Raw genomic sequence first — 20,820 nt, 5'->3', positions numbered from 1 at the left:
CGGCATCCAGTTTCCGAACCCGTGGCTGTCAGCGGGTTTGAGAACCGATGCCGGCAAAATTGAGCGTCGGCTGTCAAACTCGCTGACAGCCGCCGCCGCTCCTGTCAAAAAAGAGGCGCTAGGGACGCACTAGTGTCCCTAGCGCCTCTTTTTACCGCGGGCCCTAATTTGAATAATTTGTTTTAGTGAATCGCGCGCACAGGAGAGTGGCCTGTGCACACGCCGGGAGAGAGGGCACTCGCCCACTCTCCCATGAACTTTACTGTACCAGCCTGTTTGTAAGCGGAAAACGTAAAGATTTTCTGCCCGATAAAGAGCAAGAAATTAATGGTGTACAAGGTGCTTTTTAAACTTTATTATTAAAAAAAATATTCTCAAATACAATTATTTCCCCAAGAAGAACCTTTAATAAAATATCAGCATTCTTTCCTCCATTGTGAATGACAAAGATTTTAAATGTGTTATTCCAGCGGTCTCTATCTCACTTTAGGGAAACCATGAAACAGTGCTTTCCTCAAACCCTAAATAAAATTTTATGAACTCCAATGAAAAATGCTTGCTGCTTAACAGGTGAATTCTGAATTTAAAAAAATGAAAAGCAAACCTTTCAAGAAAATCTTAAGTGCCGAAACTACAGCATTGACCCCCCAACTGTAGACTCAACACCTACTAATGCAAAACAAATTATTAAATCTGCAAAAGCATAGCAGTAAATTATCACAGCAGCTGTTTCAGTTTCACATATGTTCCATGCTGTAAATAAACACTAATCCATTTGAAATTGTCTATTAACAACATGTTTGATGAGATCGTCCAGGCTATTACATCCTGGGGGACAAAAAGGCTCAACTGGGGTTTAAAAAGAAAGGCAATTTAAAAAACAAAAACAGCCCAGATTCAATAAAATGTTCTAAAATTAAACTGTATTCTGTCACTGTGGTCCCTACAGACCACATGGACAGGTCTGCAGAGAACAAGAGTTTTACATCAAGTGCTTTCTCTGCCCTGTAAGAATGTAAAATCAGCATTAAAAGGCAGGGGAATAAATGAAGGTGGGCCCTCGCTTTGGACAATGTATTGCAAGAATGCTTCAATCCTCTATGAATCCTGACTTCTAGAGTGTCAACATGCTTAGGGGTCCATTTTCAAAGAGCTATGCGGGTGCTGTGCGCATAAAATCAGGATATACACACGTATGTAACTCTTCTGTGTGGTATGTGAATTTTTAGGTTGGAAGTACGGGCGTGCTTACCATTTCGATGTACTTCAATGCAAATAAAAAAAGATAGTATTTCAAAGGTGTACTGGTGGGGCTCAGAAGTACACGCTCAAGTATTTTGTAAGTGGTGTAGGCAAAACTTACAAATACTTTTACACCTGTTCGAATTGCAGAAATCACATTAGTCTTATCTGCAGTTTTTGGATGGAAGGTTTGGGTGAAGTGGGGTCAGGGTGAAGTGATAGAGGTATCATCATACTGGAGATTAAAAGTACACACACAAGTATTTTCATAAGCAGAGCACGTGCATATATAATAAAATACCTGGTCCACGAATAAACTGATGTTTATTACATACACAGATTACAATTATTTCCCACATAAAATATATATGCACACTTTTATAACACAGGCGCACAAACTGTGCACATCTTTGCATTAAAAAAGTGTATGTGTACTTTCAGGGTGGAGATACAAGGTATTGTATAAACTGCAACTGCTGCACAGCTTATAAAATACATCCTTAACTTTAGATGCATCAAATTATGCACACAATTAAAAATTACCCTGTTGGAAGTCCACAACGGTAATACACCAATACCTTGACATTATTTTTCCTTTTTGTTCCATTTTAGTTGTGCAAAAGCAAACAAAAAAAAATTCTTCTTTGCTTTTCAACAGTACTTTTAATTTCAGACTCAGCAAGGCTCAGGATAATGGCAGCTAGACACCAGCTGGTTTATTAGAAACCAAATTCTATGGGATCCCACAGATAACTTGGAGTCAAGAGAATCACATGCTAAATGGAAGTGGTGCTAAAGATAAACAGAAGGCTACATGCTGATTACACCTTACATCCAACTCATACCCTACAGCTTTCAAACACATCTGACATAAATCACTCACTGAAACATGCAACATTATTTCCTTGTAATGTATTATTGGTTTTATTTTAACAACTCCCCTGATAATTTTCTTCCTTGAGTCCTGCTACACCAGTCCATTACTTTTGGGGATTTCCCCATTCCTCAGCTGCCAGAGACAGAGGTCACACCCACCTCATGCCTTCACTTTTAGTCATAAAAGGGGGAAATGGTCACATGACCTTGCCAGTAGCCTTTTGCCACAGATCCAGACAAGGAAACTTCTCTATTCCACTTGTTTTTTTTGTTAACTTCTCTCTTCCCCTTGGAAAGAAAGAAAATGATCAGCTAAGAACAATTTTACCTTCCTTTTCACCTGCTAGACCAGTCCATTACTCTGGGGAGATACAAAAGTTAACCCCTAGGTCAGGAAAGTGGAAGACAGGGCTGCCTTCAAGACCCCAGTACCAAAAGCCACTTCCTCCTTTGCTAGTACATTCAGACTGTAGTGTTTTGAAAATGAGTGCAGAAATGACAAGTGACCACCCTGTAGATCTCTCCTGAGGATACAGACGCTCCTTCTGCCCAGGAAGATGCTTGTGCTCCAGTAGAGTGGGCAAGGAGCACCATCAGCACTTGCCTACCACTAAGTATATATGCTGATGAGATGGTCTCTTTGATCCATCTTACTATCATGGCCTTAGAGGCAATTTCTCCCTTTCAAGGACAACCTAACAGAATGAAGAGCCTATCACATTTTCTGAAGGAATTCATCGCTGGATCAACCTTTGGGAAGAATGAAGGCACTAGCTTAAAGATGACTTATTGTGATAATATTGGCAAGTAGGATTCTCAATACCAGAGGGCCTGCAATTACAAGATGCATCTGGCCAAGCAGATTGCTATCTGGAAGGTAGTCTTTAATGACAGATCCTTGCCAGATGCTTGCTACATGGGCTCAAAGGCTCTACCTACTAATGCTCTGAGGACTAAGTTAAGGTCCCATTGAGGAACAATCTGTCTCAAAAGCAGTCATATCTGCTTAGCCCCTTTAACATGGTCCCTACAGCAGAATATGGCTGCCACCTGTCCCTTCAAAGAATGAGGACCAAGCCCATGTGCAGACTCCTTTGTAAAAAGTCTAGGATTCAAGGAATGACTGACTTTGATGGAGAAGTTCTAGTCTCCCAGCAGCAGGATCCAAATACCCCCCAGACTCTAATATAGGCTAAGGAATTTGAGGATTTTTTGTTTTTATCAGCCTTCAGCATAGTTGCCATTACTGCCTGCAAGTATCCTCTGCTTTGCAGTTGATCCCTTTCAAGGGACAAGCCATAAGACAAAACTGGTCCCACTATTGGTATTGGCCTTGCCAGAGTAACCCCTGGCACCAGGGAAGGTGTATAGGAATCCACGCTAAGTAGCCTTATTAAATCCGCATACTATGGCCTCCACGGCCAATTCGAGGCCACCAGTATCACCTTTGAGGGGTTATTTTCTATCTTCTTTATCACATTACCTATCAACAGCCAAGGTGGAAACACATACAAGAGCCTACCCCTTGAGCCACGTTTGTATCAAGGCATCTAGCCCCCTGGATTCTGCCTCTTTCTGTCGACTGAAGAACCAATCTCTCTTGGTATTGCTAGTAGCCCTTATTGATCCACTGTCATCTGGAATGCTTCTCGGCTGAACTCCAGTCTGTTGGGTTCAATTTGTTCCTGCTTAGAAAATCTACTTACACATTTTTCCTTTCTGCAGTATGAGCTGCCAACAACTGGATTTGATTCTTCTCTCCTCAGATGAGCATCTCACTCACTTCCTTTGCAAGCCTGGGGCTGTGCATGCCCCTCCGGTTATTTACATATGCTACCATCGTGACACTGTCTGGGAGGACTCCAACTGCTTTCCCCTCTAACCTTGGCAGGAAGACCCAGAATGCCAACTTGATGGCTTTCAACTCCAACTAGTTTATCAGCCATAGAGCTTCTATGTTCCCTGAGCCATCTGACCCTGGCGATGTGTTTCCCCATGATAATACTGGCATCCGTTGTTAGCATGACCTAGTCAGGTGATCTAAATCTACTTCCTTTAAGAGGCTGCATGATTCCAGCCACCAGTTCAAGCTGTCTTCTGCCACCTGTAAGCAACAGTCAGAAATCTATTAGGCTGCCAACCAGTGAGTCAGCAGAGCCTGTTGTAGCAGGCACATGTGTGCCCTGGCCCATGGGATTAAATCTATCACAGCTGTCATTAATGCCAGTAGCTGGAGATAGTCCAATCCCTCCAGGGTGCAAAACACCTTCACTTGATCTATTATTTTGGCTAATCTCATGGGTTGCAGATACACGTGACCTTCCCTTGTACCTAAGAACATTCCTAAAAATGCTAGTGACTCCAAGTTGCTCTATGCATAGTTTACTACCTAAACCAGTCATTCTAGGAGCTGGATTACCTTGGGAAAAGCATGCCAACTTTTCTGGGCAGACTTTGTTCTGATGAGTCAATCGTCCAAATAGAATGAACTATTATCACTCACTTGCAGAGAGTCTTCACAACAATAACTATGCCAAAACAGATACTGCAAACTTGGTATTAGAAAAGCCTGAGAACACAACAACAAAAAATAAAAGGACAAAGAAAGCAGAAGAAATAAAGAGGAGGAATCCTGCATCTCCCTGTATCATCTCTGAAACAGTTGTGCTAAATCCAGGCAATATATTGCGCTGGGAATAAATTTGAAATTTTAAATAATAAAAAGGACTAAGAAGCATTAGTATTATACAGAGTGTGGTGGTTTATAAGGGGATTTTGGTTAGACATGGGATGGACAAACTTTCTCCATGAGGGCCACACATCTGGCTCCTGTATGCAAAAGGGGCTGAGCAGAGATATCCCCCTTGAAGCTTTTTGTATGGGGGAGGGGGGAAAGAATGCCCCCTTGTTGCTCCTAAACAGTTTTTCAATTTTTTAATATAAATTTAACCCACCGTACACTGCCCAAGGACGAAACACACAAAATTACAAAACATTTGGAAATTCTGCCCTGGACATCAAGTCCCCAAGCAAGAAATCATGCCTATCTACTTTCAGCTTTTTCCCCCATGTTAGTGAGTTCAGCTTTTTTCCCCCAGTTAGTTAGCTATATCAAAACACCAACCTTAGACTGATATCTCCTATATGTGGAATAAGGTTAGGTCCATCCATGCACCTTCACCCAGTTCCTCCCCATAGTATTCAAACATCCCTCCACCCATGAATCTCTTACAAAGCCAGGCCCCAATCCACTCTTCCTGACAGCCACTTCCATTTCTGCTACTGGAAATTGTAAAAAATGTATATGATTTTAATTAATAGAAATTCTATTTATCAGTAGTTTTAAAATATTCTTTTATTAGTATGGTTTTACTATTATAACTGATGCTTTATGTTTCTTGATTTTATTTGTTTTATGAGGAATGGTGGTTCTGTTTTTCCATTGTTAATACACAGAGTCTGGCTTCTTGGGGTTTCCATTTCAGTTTTTGTCTAATTTGTGCTCCTTTATTTTGTATTCTGTATTTGGTGAGGGTCTATCTCTGCTCTGTGTGTGTGACTGTGATGAGAGATTCTGCTATCATATAGTGTCTGTATAGAGATCTATAGCAATCGGGTTTGTTTTGTTTCCTCAGTAGGTGGTGTATTGGTATTCTAGGACCCAGTGTAATATTTACCCATGCTTTTTCACAGGTAGGGTTATTGTTTGAGTCCTTGGTGTTATTACTGTGTTACAATGGGATTGCAGTATAGATTTTGAGTGTCTTTTTTGCGAGGTTTTGTGTTAGTTCACAATGTGCCTGGCAGTGGAAGGTGTTTGTGCTGCTGTTACTGTGAGGTGACACCAGAATTTGAAAATATCTTTTAGTATGATGAGCTGTAAGGGAAACATCCAAGCTCCATTGTTTGGGGGAATTTCAGTGGTTGCACAGAGTTACAGAACTGGAGGTGCAGGATTTATATTGACATTCTGTCCCTTCCTATAAATTCCAGACTTCACTCTCATAGCCACATAGAATTAGTTGAATGAGGCTATCAAATAATTATATAGTGTGAAATTGGCCAGCTTTTTAAAATTACGCAGAAGACCCTTTGGACTTTCTTATTAACACCAAATATGCAAAAGCTGTGTTCATCCCATCAAGCTCATACATCTCATTAAAGAGGTAAATTGAATAACACAATAACTTTGTTTTATTATTGTTATTCATAAATTAGAACAACAACATTAATCTTGGAATATTATATATTTTAATATAAATGAAAGGTTTTCACAAGATAGGTTGTGTCGTGAAACATTTTATTATGTATATATTTAAGGAAACATAATAAATTGTCAAAACACATTTCATTTGTTTAACCTTTAATCTCTGGTTTGCTAGTAGACTGAATTACTGTGTCCAGAAATTATGTTTGTCTAAAAAGTGTATCAATCACACAAATAAACCCACACACACCAACTGGTGTATTCCAGTACACACCAATGTAAACAACCCAAAAGACAAACAATGTACTGGTCTTAAATTAATATAGCAGCGTATTTTCTCCGTGCCAATCCTTTTATTAGGCGAGCTGAATTTCAGCGGGTTGAAATTCAGCTCGCCTAATAAAAGGATTGGCACGGAGAAAATACGCCGCAAAAAGAAGGATTACTGAGCCACATTGGAGATGGCTGTCTGAATCGGTTTCCATTATTTCCCCTGAAGCAGGACGACGGTCCGAAACATGGCCATGTCGGGTTATCTGGGACCTTTCAGTGTGGATAAGTACCCCGTTTTTTCTGAGTTCAATTGGGAAGTTTCCTATAATTACTGTGGTAACTTTTTAAAGAAAATTTAAAAAAACTAAGAAAAATTAATTTCATGAACAATTACTATTAAAGTAACAGAGACCCCTATGAGAAATGAGTTGCCCACATAAATTGTCTGCTCGTGATTAGAGGGCCTTACATAAGTTGTTTTGGCGTTCTATATGCTATATTAATTTAAGACCAGTACATTGTTTGTCTTTTGGGTTGTCTAAAAAGTGTGTCACTAACATGAAAAGTTTGGAAAGCTCTGCTCTACTGCCTGCTTCTTCTGCGGGCAGTGGCAGGGAGACTCCATAAACACATCCCGAGGAACAATGCAAAACTCCAGCGCATATCCTTCTCATACCACCTCCAAGACCCATTGATCCAATGTGATTTCGACCCATCTCTGATAGAAGGGGATGCCTCTCTCTCTTCTATCTCTTGTTCCCAGGGCGGTTGGCAAACCTTCATTGGGAGGCTCAGGAGGTTCCACTACCCAAGCCTGCACCCCTTCTGGGTTGTCTGGGACGAAAGGACTGAGACCTAACGAAGGGTCGAGCCCTCTGAAAGGTCGCTCCTCTATAGGGTCAAAATGCTTGGATCCTCTAGCACAACCTCTCATGTTAAAGGAGCGCGGCATCAGCTTCTCATCCTCTGGCAAATGAGGAACTGGTGATTCGCCCCACTTACTGACTAGTTTCTCCATCTCACTCCCAAATAAGAGCAAGCATTTAAAGGGCAATTTGGTAAGGTTAGCCTTGGAGGTCGCCTGGCTGCTATTACTGAAGATACCCCTCAAGCTGAAGCGCGGAGCAAATCACTAGAGACCCAGAATAATATAATATTCATTAAAGCTGTTCACAAAACCAGACTTGATAAGTGTCTCCAGGATAGGGTTGGAAATCATTAGAATAGAATGGCTTCACAGCCTCATGCAAGTTCTGATTATGTTCTGGGGAACTTAAAATCATTCTGTTTAACAAAAATCTAAATGTGTTTTTCTCCACATAATGACATGAGAGGGGGGTTTAATCTCTTTTAAAATGGTTTGGCCAGCCATGTGAAGAAAAAAAATAACTCTTACTATGCACCCTGATTGAGATTCGCTGCAAAGAAAGGTTTCATGCACTCTACCTGCATTGAAGCTCCTTCCACTCTAGCCACACAGGCCACTCGATCTAAGAACGTCACTGTCACAGGAACAGCAACAAAGAACCCACTGACAAAGGCTTTGATGTATCTTCTTCCGAAACCCTGTGCCATAACCTGAAAATGTGAAGAGAAAGAAAACATCTATTTTATTAAAAATAAAAAACCTTTTAAACAAAAGTGTTTTTCATAATATGCCTGCAGAACCACTAATACTAAAGTCATAATTCAACTAAAGCTCAGCTTACCTAATGGCATATATTCCCTCAGAACTCAATTTAAACAAGTGCCATGCATATTTCAAAATCTCTAAAAGGACTGTAAGGCTGAAAGAATATATTCTCCTCATGTTTTCACATGTTTTTAGTAATTTGATCATATTTTTTCATTTTTAATAAAATCTAAAGAACATCTTTTACTTGGATATAGAATGCCTGAGAGATAATGATACACTTAGCTGCCATTTAGCACTTAATTGTATGCCAGAATGCCTGCTCCTAATCAGCTCTTTAACTAATGAGGCAGGAAGGCTACTGTGGCAATATTTTAGTTATTAAAACTAAAGCCTTCCCTCAAATGACTCCATCTAATTATGTCGGCAGAGGGGTACAGAGACAAGTGTATGATTCTGAAGCACTTTGCACTGGCCAGGAAGGGATATAGAGAGTGTTCAAAGTCCCCAGGAAGGAAATTCAGGTGCTGCTTAACATTCTACTACATAAACAACTAGGCCAATTCCAGAGGAATAGGTGAAAGTGTCCCTCAGACAGAAAAATTCTTCAGCAAAATACAGGACCACCTGTACTAATCATGTTTCTCATATATGCAAAAGGGAGAAAATCCTTTAGTACATCTAGCCTCCAACTCCATCAACAAAGTTTTTCTTCTAATCCTTTCACACATCAAGAAATCAACCTCTGGAGCACCCACCGTTTGCCATTTTTCCCCCACATTTTTTATCAAGTAATGTAGCAGAGCTCTGAGGCCAGAACAGTAAAACTTGGTTGCCATTCTTCCAAGATGTATGAACGCTGTATAACCTTTGCAGCACTCTTTGCATAGCCTACCTTACCAAACAGCTAAGAAGCAGTCTCAGGAAAAGATTTCTTAAACAAAATATATAACTATAAGGGGGCCAATAAAGACAAGAATTACAGGAAAAAGACAGTAATTGTAATTGAAATGTTTTGTTTTGGGACACTGGCAGGAAGGCTACATTATGCCAAATGTATACTTAAAGATATTTCAAAAGTGTACAAAAGGTAAAATAAAAATGAGAAAAACTGTACCAAAACATTAAAAAAAATTAGACCTATTAAATTCAAGGAAAGAGACAAAAGGGAAAGCAAGGGAGACCAGAAGTAAACACATGCAAGAGTTCTATTTGTTTGGCCAACTTTCCATGGACTGTAACTGGTCACCCCAACAAACCTGAAGGCTAGGTGGAGGGGATGAAGGGGAAGATCTTCTGTTAAATTGATGTTGGAATGTTAAATATAGTATCTTTTCTTCTTTTACCTTCTGAAAAGGTATTACTAGATTCTTAAAATACTCCCCACCCTGAGATTTTGATAATTAAACTCAGTAGGCATAATACCAACTCTCTCCCCCCCCCCAAAGGATCTTGTAAAAACGCAGAAGAGAGTGTAACTGAATTCCTGCTGGCTTTATAAATGTGCACCAACTACTGCAAGAGCCAAGGAGATACACATCCTATCAACAAAAAGACTGAACAAGCTGAACTACTATAGACCCCTTAACAGAAACGATATTAGCAGAATCCTTCATCTTGGTCGCACATAGAGACTCTCACCAAATATAGAACAAGGGTTCATAAATTAGAACTAGAAATGTGCAGACAAAAACGGAACTGGAAACCCCAAGAAGCCACTGCAACACTGGAAAAATAAAAACCATCACTCCCAACATCGCTGCCCCTTGCCCCTGTACTCTCCGGATGCTACTGAGCCTAGTCCTGCTCACAACTCTATACATCCTGTCCTGCAGCTCCCCCTGCTGTGCTGGTGGTGTGAGGAATGGAGGCTCAGTACGCAGAGGCCATCAGCACGACTGCTGCTGAATGCATGGAGCTGGACACAAGTTTGTTAGAAAATGGTGAAAATACCTTGAAAGGAGCAAGCCAAAGATCAGAAATTGTGCTTGGAACTGGAACAAACACCTTGAAAGAATCAAAACCAGCAAGCAAAAGGCAAGAAGCTGTGATGGTAACCAGAGCAAATATCCAGAAAGAATTGGAAGGACAAAACCCAGGACGCCAAAATGCAAGTAAACCTTTATTTTCTGACTTTTTTAAACAATAGAATCAGCCTAGAAAACAGCAAAATAGAGCAAGATATGTGGGGAGATTCCACTATATGGGACTCACTGCTGGCCCACCTGGCAGAATCTGTTGGAAACGTTTTATTAAAGAAAAGCTTAAAGTCCACCCCCCAGGATGTGAATGCTTTAATTCATAGCTTAGGAAGTTCTCAGTATGATCTAGCATTCAAAGCTGGGAATTACCTATTGATCTTTTGGAATCGGTATGAAAAGGTGAAAGTGGAAGGATTTCACTGCAACTACCCTTTCACAAAATATGGTGAGAACAGTGAATGTGCATTTTAAAACTGAAGACATTGAGGCCTGCGAGGTGAGATCCTGCACAGTGTTGGAAGAGCAATAACCTATGCTGAAGTCAGAGGAGCTCTGGACTGCAGGCTGGAGAGATTGGGTGCATCTCCCTATGGCCACATACAGCACCTTACTCCTGGGGGAATTCTGTGCCAAAAAATCTAAAATTCTGTGCACAAAAGCTTAAAATTCTGCAAACTTCTGCAAACTTTATATTGGTCAAAATAACACAATTTACATGACAGTAAGTAATTACATTTTAAATTAATACAGAAAAAAGTTATTTTAAATATTTTGAGCAGAATTTCCCTAGAAATTCACTGTAAGAGTGTCCCTTCCACTCGCTCTCCCTACTCCCCTGGCCACTTTGCCCTCTCAGGCCCCAACTCCTTCACCTCTAGGCTCAACCCCTTCCACTGTATCACCCCTCCCAGAGTTTGACCCCGTTCTCAGTACTGCCCCTCACACAGGCACCCTCTGTCCTTCTCTCTCTCACATACATGCTCCCCTCTCTTTAGTGCACACATACACACACCCTCATACAGGCTCCCTCTCTCGCACACACACATCCCCTCATACAGGGTCCCTCTCTCTTTCATACACACCCACAACAAGCTCCCTTTCTCTCTCATGCATACACCTTCACACAGGCTGTCACACACATATACAATCCCATCACACAGGCTAGCACCCTCAAATACACACCATCCCTTTATCATACACACCAGCTCTTAACCTCTCACACACATACACACTCCTTCACAATCTCCTCATATAGGCTCCTTCTCATTCTGGAACCCCCTGCTCTCTCTCACACCCCACTGCCTACCCTCCCTGGTCTCTCTCTCACACACACACACACCCACTCTCTCACCTTCCCTGCTCTCTCTCTCACCCTGCTCCCCTCTGCTGTCTCTCACCCCTCCCCCTGCTCCCCCTGCTCTCCCTCTCACACCCCCTCCTCCTCATCCCCTCCCCTCTCTCACACACACACACACACACACACACACACACCTCTACACACATTCATTTTCACCAGGGCCTTCATCTACACTGTGAGAGGAGCATGTCCTGCGGCACGCAGGGGCCTTTATCTTTGCCGCACATGGCGCACCGGGACCTTCATCTTCGCCGCGAACGGCACACTCAGTTTGCGGCACACCAGGACCTCCATCTTCATCGCAAATGCCCACGCTCTGTTCACGGCATGCCAGGGTCTCCTATACCATTTTCTGTGCAGAATTGCCAAATTCTGCACAAGGGGGAAAATCTGTGCAAATTCTGCGCTCCGCAGTAGTGCAGAATTCCCCCAGGACTAAGAACATAAGAAACTGCCATGCTGGGTCAGACCAAGGGTCCATCAAGCCCAGCATCCTGTTTCCAACAGAGGCCAAACTAGGCCACAAGAACCTGGCAATTACCCAAACACTAAGAAGATCCCATGCTACTGATGCAATTAATAGCAGTGGCTATTCCCTAAGTATAATTGATTAATAGCCATTAATGGACCTCCTCCAAGAACTTATCCAAACCTTTTTTGAACCCAGCTACACTAACTGCACTAACCACATCCTCTGGCAACAAATTCCAGAGCTTTATTGTCGGTTGAGTGAAAAAGAATTTTCTCCGATTAGTCTTAAATGTGTTACTTGCTAACTTCATGGAATGCCCCCTAGTCCTTCTATTATTCGAAAGTGTAAATAATCGAGTCACATCTACTCGTTCAAGACCTCTCATGATCTTAAAGACCTCTATCATATCCCCCCTCAGCCATCTCTTCTCCAAGCTGAGCAGCCCTAACCTCTTCAGCCTTTTCTTATAGGGGAGTTGTTCCATTCCCTTTATCATTTTGGTTGCCCTTCTCTGTACCTTCTCCATCGCAACTATATCTTTTTTGAGATGCGGCGACCAGAATTGTACACAGTATTCAAGGTGCAGTCTCGCCATGGAGCGATATAGAGGTATTATGACATTTTCCGTCTTATTAACCATTCCCTTCCTAATAATTCCTAACATTCTGTTTGCTTTTTTGACTGCTGCAGCACTCTGAGCCGACGATTTTAAAGTATTATCCACTATGATGCCTAGATCTTTTTCCTGGGTGGTAGTTCCTATTATGGAATCTAACATTGTGTAACTACCGCAAGGGTTATTTTTCCCTATATGCAACACCTTACCCTAGTCCACATTAAATTTCATCTGCCATCTGGATGCCCAATCTTCCAGTCTTGCAAGGTCCTCCTATAATGTATCACAATCCGCTTGTGATTTAACTACGCTGAATAATTTTGTATCATCCACAAATTTGATAACCTCACTTGTCGAATTCCTTTCCAGATCATTTATATATATATATTGAAAAGCATCTGCCTAACAGCTTCATGAATGGCAGGGAGAGACTCCTGTTTCTATCCTAGGCAGATTAAAAAATGTTTTAAATGTGATTTTACAGTGCATTTCAGCTCAACCTGCAAATATGTGAAGTGTGGGAGATGTGAAGACTTGCCACACTAGTGCCGAGTGCACCAAGCAAATGAAATGCAACCTGTGTGGGGTGGATGGCCATGTATACATGCATTGTCCTCAGGCATATCACAATTGCCCCCTCACACTGAATAATCCCCAGGAGGAAGTCCCTGGTGAGAGGCAAGCGACTCAGCTGGGACCCCAGCCACAGGAGGAACCCACTGCAAGCCAGCTGATCTGCAACTGGAGCAGGAGGAAGCGAAGTGCCAGCCTGTGCAAGAAGCTGCTGTGAGCCTACACTTCAGCTAGAACAGGCAGCAAAGGCTGCAGAGTTTGATAAACCTGAGCAGGATGTGAGTATCCTGGGACTAGATGGAGTTGACTCAGAGAGGGAAATAGAAGAAGAAACCTCCCAGCGCACTGATGTGGGTGCAAAAGGAGACTCCCAGGATATACCAGAGTTTGAAACTCCTGAGATAGTAGATCCTGGTATCTCCTGGGATGATACTCTAATTTCTTATGACATTCTGATGGGAAGAGGAAGGCCAGCAAACCATTGAAGGAAAAATCTCAGACATCAGAAAAGAAGGAAAGAGAGAGCAATAAAACCCCTCTAACATCTGAAACTCCCATCTCCTCCTCTAATCACTTTGAGTCACTACAGATTGAGGAAACATACTTCTCTGAGCAAGGGACAGCACAATCTCCCAAGGACAACACAGAGGATTGCACAAGGGATTCACAACCCTCGATAGTAGTCACCACTGAACCTGAGAGCAAGAATATGGTCATTCTTTCTGTGGCCTTTAAGAGGCACCCATCCTTACCAGAGGATGTAGGTAAAAAGAAGAATATGAAGAAGAAATAAAATACCTCTTAGAAATATGACAACTTTGCAACTAGTAAAGTTACTCCCCCCCTCCCCCCGTTACCATCGCCATATGAAATGTGAACAGTATAAAGACAAGTCACTAGAGGCGGTGTCTGACTGCCTGAGAAAAGAGAGATGGGGCATATGTTCCTGCAAGAGACCAGAATATGCAGACTGAAAGAGATCTCCATCACTAAGCAAGAGTGGAGAGACGGCCTCTCAATGTGGTCAGCTGGGCAGGATGCATTCAGCGGGGTGTCAATTCTGTTCACCTCCGCAAACCTGACTGTGGTGAAAGTGCTGGAGCTGCCTCCTGATAGATATGGAAGTGGAGGGAGTGAGCTTGCGCTTGATCACTATCTACAGCCCCCAAAACAAAGGAGAAAGGAAAGAGCTGTTTCAAGCAGTGAAGCCATTCCTTGCAATATCCAGGCTCCTAGTCTTTGGAGGGAACTTCAACTGTGTGGAGAGTAGTCTGGATCAGGGCTCACAGCCTAAAGCTCCTGGATATGATGAAACCACACTCACAGCAATGATAAAACAAATTAATCTAACAGATGTATACCAATAGCACTTTTCTAGACACCCAGGTTACATGTTCACCAATGGTACATGGAAAAGCCGCAATGACCACCTGTCTATACAAGCATCAGTCTGCACAGCCCAGGTATAGATTATACCCTCTGCCTTCTCGGACTATTGCATAGTAAAAGTGCTTGTTGAACACCTCTGAAATCACCCGATTTGGGAAAGAAGTCTGGTAGTTGAACAATGAGTCCCTGCAAAACCCAGAAACAATTTTGATAAAAACCAAAAGTTACAAGCCCAGTTCAGGAGTGGTGGGATGACACAAAGAACAGCCTCCGGTGTCTCCTCAAAAAAAAAAGAGGCTGCTTGGAGAGTAAAGGAGGAAGAGAGACAGTATTCCACCTTATGGCTGCGGCTCAGCAGGACGCACTTAGGCATGAACTGTGGGAAACATGCGTTTCTATATAACCAGACTAAAGCAGAAATGAGAAAATTACAGAAAGAGCCCTGATGGTCACGGACAGCAGAGGAAATAAAAGTCCTGGGTCCTGTCTGGAGCTCTACGAGTCCTTAAAGAAAAGAGTTAAAAGCCAGCTCATCACCCAGCTACAGGATTCAGAGGGCAACATGCAGAGCTCTCCCAAACGGCATGGTAAGATGCGTGACTGAATACTATCAAAGACTACTCAAAGGACATAACATATCAACCCGGGAGATACAGGCTTTACCCTGTCAGTACTGGAGTCCCAGCCCCTCCTGGTCCCAATCACAGAGCAAGAGGTCAGTAATACCATTTCCAGCATGAACTGCAAAAGATCTCCAGGGAGCAATGGGCTAACTGCTGGATTTTACAAGACATTCAGAACTATCAGATCGATACTCTAAGGCTGCGGTAGAAACAGTGCGGCAGTGCTGGGCACACCCTCGTTCCCCGCACGCACAGTTCTCTTCACCTACCGCTCGATACTCTCTTCAAATTGCATGCAAATGCATGCCGCGGCTGCGAAGCGTTAGGCAAGCGTTAGGTCCATGCAACCCATTTTACTGTATAGGCGCTAATACAGTGCCTATACAGTATCCTGGGTGCGCTGGTACCTGTCATTTCAAATGACATTTGAAATGACAGGCACCAGGAAGTGGATGGTTCCCCCCCCCTCCCGAAGCAAGGCGCAGGGCAAAAATTAAAACGGGAATAAAGTGTAAAAAATGGGGGTAAAACCAAAGGGAGTAAAGTGTAAAAAACCATGGACGACCTCCATATTAACATTGCAGCATAAGTTGTTTATATATATATATATGTATAAATACCTGTCACTTTCCTGTCACTTTCCGAATCCCCCAGGTGTGCGGTCATCGAGGCGGCGCTCAAGGCAGTCACATGGCGTGACGTCAAGCGTCGTGACGTCACGCCTTGAGCGCCGAAATCGCACGGGCATTCATTCACTGCCGGCGGGGGCTGTGCATTCATCCAGGCAGAGGGAGCCGGTGGCGAAAGCAGCCTCCGGAGGCTGCTTTCACCGCCGGCTCCCTCTGCCTGGATGAATGCTCGCCCACCCAGCCGCGGCCTGGATCGAACACGCGCCCACCCGCCCGCCGGCTCCCACCGCCGCCTGGATCCAACGCGCGCCCACCCGCTCGCCGGCTCCCGCCGCCGCCTGGATGAACGGGCGCCCACCCGCTCGCCGGCTCCCACCGCCGCCGCCGCCTCGATGACCGCACACCTGGGGGATTCGGAAAGTGACAGGAAAGTGACAGGTATTTATACATATATATAAAAAACTTACGCTGCAATGTTAGTATGGAGGTCGTCCATGGTTTTTTACACTTTACTCCCTTTGGTTTTACCCCCATGTTTTACACTTTATTCCCGTTTTAATTTTCGAACACCACACTAACACCACACTAACACCAAGTAGAGGGTAGCGGTAAACTAACAGGTTAAGGAGGCGGCAAAATAGCAGGTTACAAAGGAGATAATCTGAGCGCGCGTCACAGTATCGGAGGGGAATAGCTAATTCCTTCATTATACAGCTAATTCGTTCATTTACATATCATATACATGCTGGGTGCGGAAAGGGTTATGCGTCTGTTTTAAGAAGCGCTAAGGACGTGTGAAACTGTATCGCTGGATCGCCTTACGCGTCCGAATTGTGCGCTCACAGTACGTTACAGACGGGAAATCTTCAACCGCACGTTACAGTATCGATCTGTATGTTAGCCAAGGACCTAGCCGTACGTACAACCTCTTCTTGAAAGAAGGGTCTTTGCCAGACTCTGCAGAAATTACTTCTGATCCTGCTATATAAGAAGGGGAACAGAGGACACTTAACCAACTAGAGGCCCATTTCTTTGTTGTACAGCGACTTCAAAATATTAGCCAAGGGTCTGTTGACTCGCTTGTTTACAGTGGCCCCGTTCCACGTCTGCCCAGAACAGTGGTGCGCAGTAAAAGACAGGCAGATCGCTAACAATCTGGTCTGTGTGCGGGAGCTTGTGGCACTGGGAGAGAGAAGAGGGATTCCTTTCTATCTGCTGAGCCTGGATCAAGAAAAGGCCTTTGACCGAGCTGACCGTGGCTACCTGTTTGAGATTCTGAGACATTATGGTATTCCTGGGACCATTGTTAAATGGTTGTCCTGTCTTTATCACTCTGTGCTTGTGTCCTGTCATCAATGGGTGGCTGGCAGAAGGCTTTAAGATCCAGTCAGGAGTCAGGCAAGGATGTCCACTTAGTGCCTTGTTATATGTCTTCTCTAAAAGCAGTCCAAATGCATAAGACCACCAAGGGATCCCTGTTCACCCAGGAGGGAAGACATCTGCAGGTAACATTAAGGTGATAGCACATAAAGATTCAATCACCTGCTTTGTTCCAAATGCTAGATCTGAGTGTGTCCTGAGGGAGACAGTAGGAAAGTCTGAAAGGGGGTCAAACTCTAAAGTGAACACAGCAAAGTCTAATGCCATGTGGGTAGGCCCTAATGAGGCTAGATTCACACTTTGTGGGGGGATTCAAATATCCAATATGATAAAGAAGCTAACCTTGCACATAAGCAAGTACATAAGAACACTGGTGCAAGTAGAACAATACAGTTCCATTCAATTAGTTGATAAACAGTATTTTATTGTGAATCTTCATGTAAGTCTTCATAATACATTCATTGTGGCAACTCCATTTGTGTAACAGAAGAATTTATTTCAGTCCCCCGACACGGTCCCGTGTTTCGCGGTGGCTGCATCGGGAGGGACAAGATGGTATTCAAATCTAAAATATAATATGAGTAATCAAGAAACGGAACATAAGGCTGCAATATGTATCTTCAAAACATACTTCACATACCTGTATACAGGAACATCAGGAGCGCAATCGCCCGCTGATTTCAACCTGAATTTAAAGAACATAAAATGGCGCGAGAAAGAATTCTCGCGAGAGGCTGAAACTGACAGAGGAACACCTGTGATCGAACCAATACCTGAGGCGGAATAACTAATAAAATTGGTACCACTCTATATCTTTATTCAGACCATGAGGGGAGACTGGACCACAGATATTAAATCTGTGGTCCAGTCCGCCCTAGATGCTCATATCATTACCAATAAAGAAGCCAAGTTTTTGATTTCGGTCCATCCTGTCATGCCCTTGTTTTACACTCTCCCAAAGATTCACAAAACGTTAGTGCACCCTCCGGGCCGCCCTATAGTGTCCGGCATTGGATCTTTACTCGAACCCTTGTCCCAGTTTGTAGATGTTTTTCTAAAACCACTGGTACCCCAGATTAAATCTTATGTACGGGATTCTTCCCATTTTATGACACTTTTGTCACAAATTGAGGTTCCCCAATCTACAATTTTTCTTATCACACTAGATGTGGTATCACTCTATTCTAATATTCCTCAAAGTGAGGCGCTCACTGTCATCGAAAAAGCTTTGAACACACGTCCATTACCACACAGAGTCTCTACAGGTTTCCTGATCCAACTTGCCGAAATAGCTTTGACAAAAAATTTTTTTCAATTTCAGGATATTACGTATCAACAGGTTAAAGGAACTGCTATGGGGGCCACTATGGCCCCCAGTCTAGCGTGCCTATACATGGATGAATATGAAACAGTAAACATTTACCCATCAGCGTGGTCTTCATTCATCCATGTATGGCTACGCTATATTGATGACATTTTTATCATCTGGACAGGCTCTGACATACAGTTCTTTCTGTTTTTTGATTGGGTTAATTCACTTAGCCCTCACATAAAATTTGACTTTAGCATTAACCCTTCTAGTATATCTTTTCTGGACATGTGGATCACTTGGAAAGGGGACAGTTTTGAGACCACCCTTTTCCGTAAAAAAACCGACCGGAACACCTTATTGGCCTACAACAGCTGTCACCCCCGGGCACTACGTGACAATATACCTACGGGGCAATTTTTACGACTTCGCCGCCTTTGTTCAACACGAGAGGAATTTTTAGCGCAATCACAATGTATGTTTACCAGATTCCTTGAAAGGGGTTACCCAACACGAATTGTGAAAAAAGCGTTTAAACGGGCGTTGTATACGCATCGTGATTGGCTTTTTAGTACCCCCATACAGAGTGATGACGTTTGCTTTACCTGCATCCTCCCATTCTCCACCGTAGGTAGGTCCATTGTTAACATGATGAAACGCCACTGGTTGGCCTTGTCATTAACTGACGTAATGCATGGTCCCCCACGCTTCACATTTAAGAGAGCCACTAATTTGAGAGACCTCCTTGTGCATACCTCACTAGTGCCCCCATTAAACTTACCTCGCTCTAGTGGCCAGCACAATCCCTGTGGTCGTTGCATAATGTGCAGCCATACGGAGTCCGTGACATTTTTTAAACATCCTGTGTCAGGACGTGTGTTCAGCCTTTATTCTTTGTCAGATTGTTGCACAAAAGGGGTTATTTACGTTATTCAATGCCCCTGCCCGCTGGTCTATGTGGGAAAACCTCACGGATGATCAAGACACGGATCATAGAACATTGTTCGAATATTAGATCATCTAGGATTGACGAGCCCTTAGTAGCCCATTGGACACATGCCGGACATTCCATCGCTGATCTCTCCTTCCAGGTATTGGAGGTGGTCTCTCCCTCCCCACGGGGAGGTGATTTCGCCAGCATGCTTGGTCGGAGGGAGCAGCGTTGGATTTTCACCCTCAATTCAGTCTCCCCTCATGGTCTGAATAAAGATATAGAGTGGTACCAATTTTATTAGTTATTCCGCCTCAGGTATTGGTTCGATCACAGGTGTTCCTCTGTCAGTTTCAGCCTCTCGCGAGAATTCTTTCTCGCGCCATTTTATGTTCTTTAAATTCAGGTTGAAATCAGCGGGCGATTGCGCTCCTGATGTTCCTGTATACAGGTATGTGAAGTATGTTTTGAAGATACATATTGCAGCCTTATGTTCCGTTTCTTGATTACTCATATTATATTTTAGATTTGAATACCATCTTGTCCCTCCCGATGCAGCCACCGCGAAACACGGGACCGTGTCGGGGGACTGAAATAAATTCTTCTGTTACACAAATGGAGTTGCCACAATGAATGTATTATGAAGACTTACATGAAGATTCACAATAAAATACTGTTTATCAACTAATTGAATGGAACTGTATTGTTCTACTTGCACCAGTGTTCTTATGTTATGGGATTCAAATATCACCAGAAATCTTGGTGTTAGGAGTCTCCCCGGCCGGCAGAAACTGCGATGCAAAGATTAAAAGAGGGTAGCAGTGGGTTTTCCAGATGGAAAAATATGAAACGCCCACTGGGCATTAAAGTCCGCATTGAGACTTTTCTTTTACCTTTGATTTTGTATTTAAGTTTTGTATTTACACTGCCTCAGAACTTTGTGGTCAGACTGAATGGCCTGTTCTATGAAATGCTTTCGGGGTGCAAAATCCAAAGAGTTTGAAGGAACATAGTTTGTTTGCCAAAAAAATGAGGCTTATTAAGCATGATAAACTTTGTACTGTTTTGTGCCATTTTATATGGTTTTTTTTTTCAACTTGAACAAATATCTGAGTATTTGGCACTGTCAATGGCAGTGCTTCTTATCTACATGGGTCATGCCACTAATCCCAGCATGGACAGAAGGCTATAGGATAGCATCCATCAGAGTACAAGGCCATTGCCCGCCCCATGTTCAAACTCTCATAAGATACATAACATCCTGGCATATCTTAGTAGATGAAGTGACAGAACTCTCCAGAAGAGAGCTGTATGACCTCGTACTCAGG

At 43.0% G+C, this 20,820-nt stretch overlaps 1 protein-coding gene across 7 annotated transcripts in view; it reads right to left on the bottom strand.

Moving 5' to 3' along the window:
* IMMP2L (inner mitochondrial membrane peptidase subunit 2) overlaps window positions 1-20,820 on the bottom strand; it is a 1,785,698-nt gene that overhangs the window by 1,747,374 nt on the left and 17,504 nt on the right. For all 7 annotated transcript variants that reach the window (XM_029616961.1, XM_029616964.1, XM_029616966.1 and 4 more), the window contains exon 2: window positions 8,045-8,176. In XM_029616961.1, the coding sequence (XP_029472821.1) occupies window positions 8,045-8,173 (129 nt within the window). In that variant the 5' untranslated portion in view covers window positions 8,174-8,176. The remainder of the gene's footprint in view (window positions 1-8,044; window positions 8,177-20,820) is intronic.

Source organism: Rhinatrema bivittatum, chromosome 9 (assembly GCF_901001135.1).
Source record: "Rhinatrema bivittatum chromosome 9, aRhiBiv1.1, whole genome shotgun sequence".
NCBI classification, from domain to species: domain Eukaryota; kingdom Metazoa; phylum Chordata; class Amphibia; order Gymnophiona; family Rhinatrematidae; genus Rhinatrema; species Rhinatrema bivittatum.
The sequence above is the reverse complement of the archived record's forward strand: the minus strand, read 5'-3'. Positions and strand labels throughout refer to the sequence as shown.